At 51.6% G+C, this 1,137-nt stretch overlaps 1 protein-coding gene across 1 annotated transcript; it reads left to right on the top strand.

The window, feature by feature from the left end:
- Positions 1 to 521: 521 nt before the first annotated feature.
- Positions 522 to 995, top strand: DQ04_19991000 (calmodulin; the record flags this gene model as incomplete). The annotated part of the gene is made up of 1 exon (XM_009317879.1): positions 522 to 995. One exon carries the CDS (start codon positions 522 to 524, stop codon positions 993 to 995), a length of 474 nt encoding a protein of 157 aa, XP_009316154.1.
- Positions 996 to 1,137: the final 142 nt, after the last annotated feature.

Here is a 1,137-nt window from a genome sequence, read left to right as displayed (position 1 = left end):
TGTGTGTGTGTGTAATTCTCTTTCGTTGTGTTCTTACGGGGGCACGACTAACAAAAAAAAAACATCTCGCGACTCATCAGACATTTTTTTATTTTCGCCGCAGAGATGAGCGCTGTCGCGGCTAGAAGGAAGGAAAGGGAGATGCCCCAGAAGATTGTATGAATACAGACGAACAGATGGGTGAACCAATAAAACAAAAAAAAACGAGTCAAACCGAAAACAAAGCCACACCTTCTCCATAGACTAGATGAGGGAAGTCAGTCTAGACTTCATGACTCCTGTTGTTGTTGTTTTTGTTTACCGCTGTGTGTGTGGGTGTGGGTGTGGGTGTTTGCGTGTCTGTGTCTATTGTGCCTCAAACCGCGGATGACTTCAGCGCACATTATTTTTTTTTTCTTTTTGTTTGTTTGCTTCTCGGTGTCTTTCTCTCTTCGCCTCAATCAGCAGCAGAGCTAGTGCCTAACACACGCACACATCCGCACGAGACAAGCCAAGAACCCAATCTCGCCCCCGAGAGAGCAATGGCGGTGCCGAAGGAGTGGACCGACACGTGGAACCTATTTGACGAGCGCAAGACGGGCAGCGTGAGCCAAACAGATGTGAAGCACATCATCCGCAGCCTGGGCCGCCGCTACACAGAGGCGGAGTTCAACGAGCTGCTGCACGGCATCCCTGACCCCGTGCCGTACCAGAGCTTTGTCACACTCATGCAGAAGCCATACAACGGGCCGTCAGAAGACGACCTGCGAACGGCCCTCCGCGCCTTTGACGCGAGTGACTCGGGTCGGCTGAAGCTGTCGGAGCTCATCACGCTGCTGACGTCGCTGGGGGAGAAAATGCCAGAGCATGAGGTGAAGCAGTTGCTAGCGGAGGTGCGCACTGATGATGAGGGGCGAGTCGAGATCGATGAGCTGGTGCGGTTCCTCTGCACACCGGTGCCGACCATGACACCGGACATTGCGGAGCTGCAGAAACAGCTTGCCACCACCGCGTGAAGACACAGAGTTTTGTGCTATGGCTGAATGAGAACTTTCCATATGCTTTCCGCGGTGTGAAATGCAGAAAGCAAAACCTTATGTATGTCTCTTTCTGCTTCTGTGGTGTTGATTTTGTTGTGGTTGTTGTTGTTGTTGTTGT

This window comes from Trypanosoma grayi, assembly GCF_000691245.1.
Source record: "Trypanosoma grayi strain ANR4 Tgr_1999_V1, whole genome shotgun sequence".
NCBI classification, from domain to species: domain Eukaryota; phylum Euglenozoa; class Kinetoplastea; order Trypanosomatida; family Trypanosomatidae; genus Trypanosoma; species Trypanosoma grayi.
This window is presented reverse-complemented; position numbering and strand designations above follow the sequence as displayed.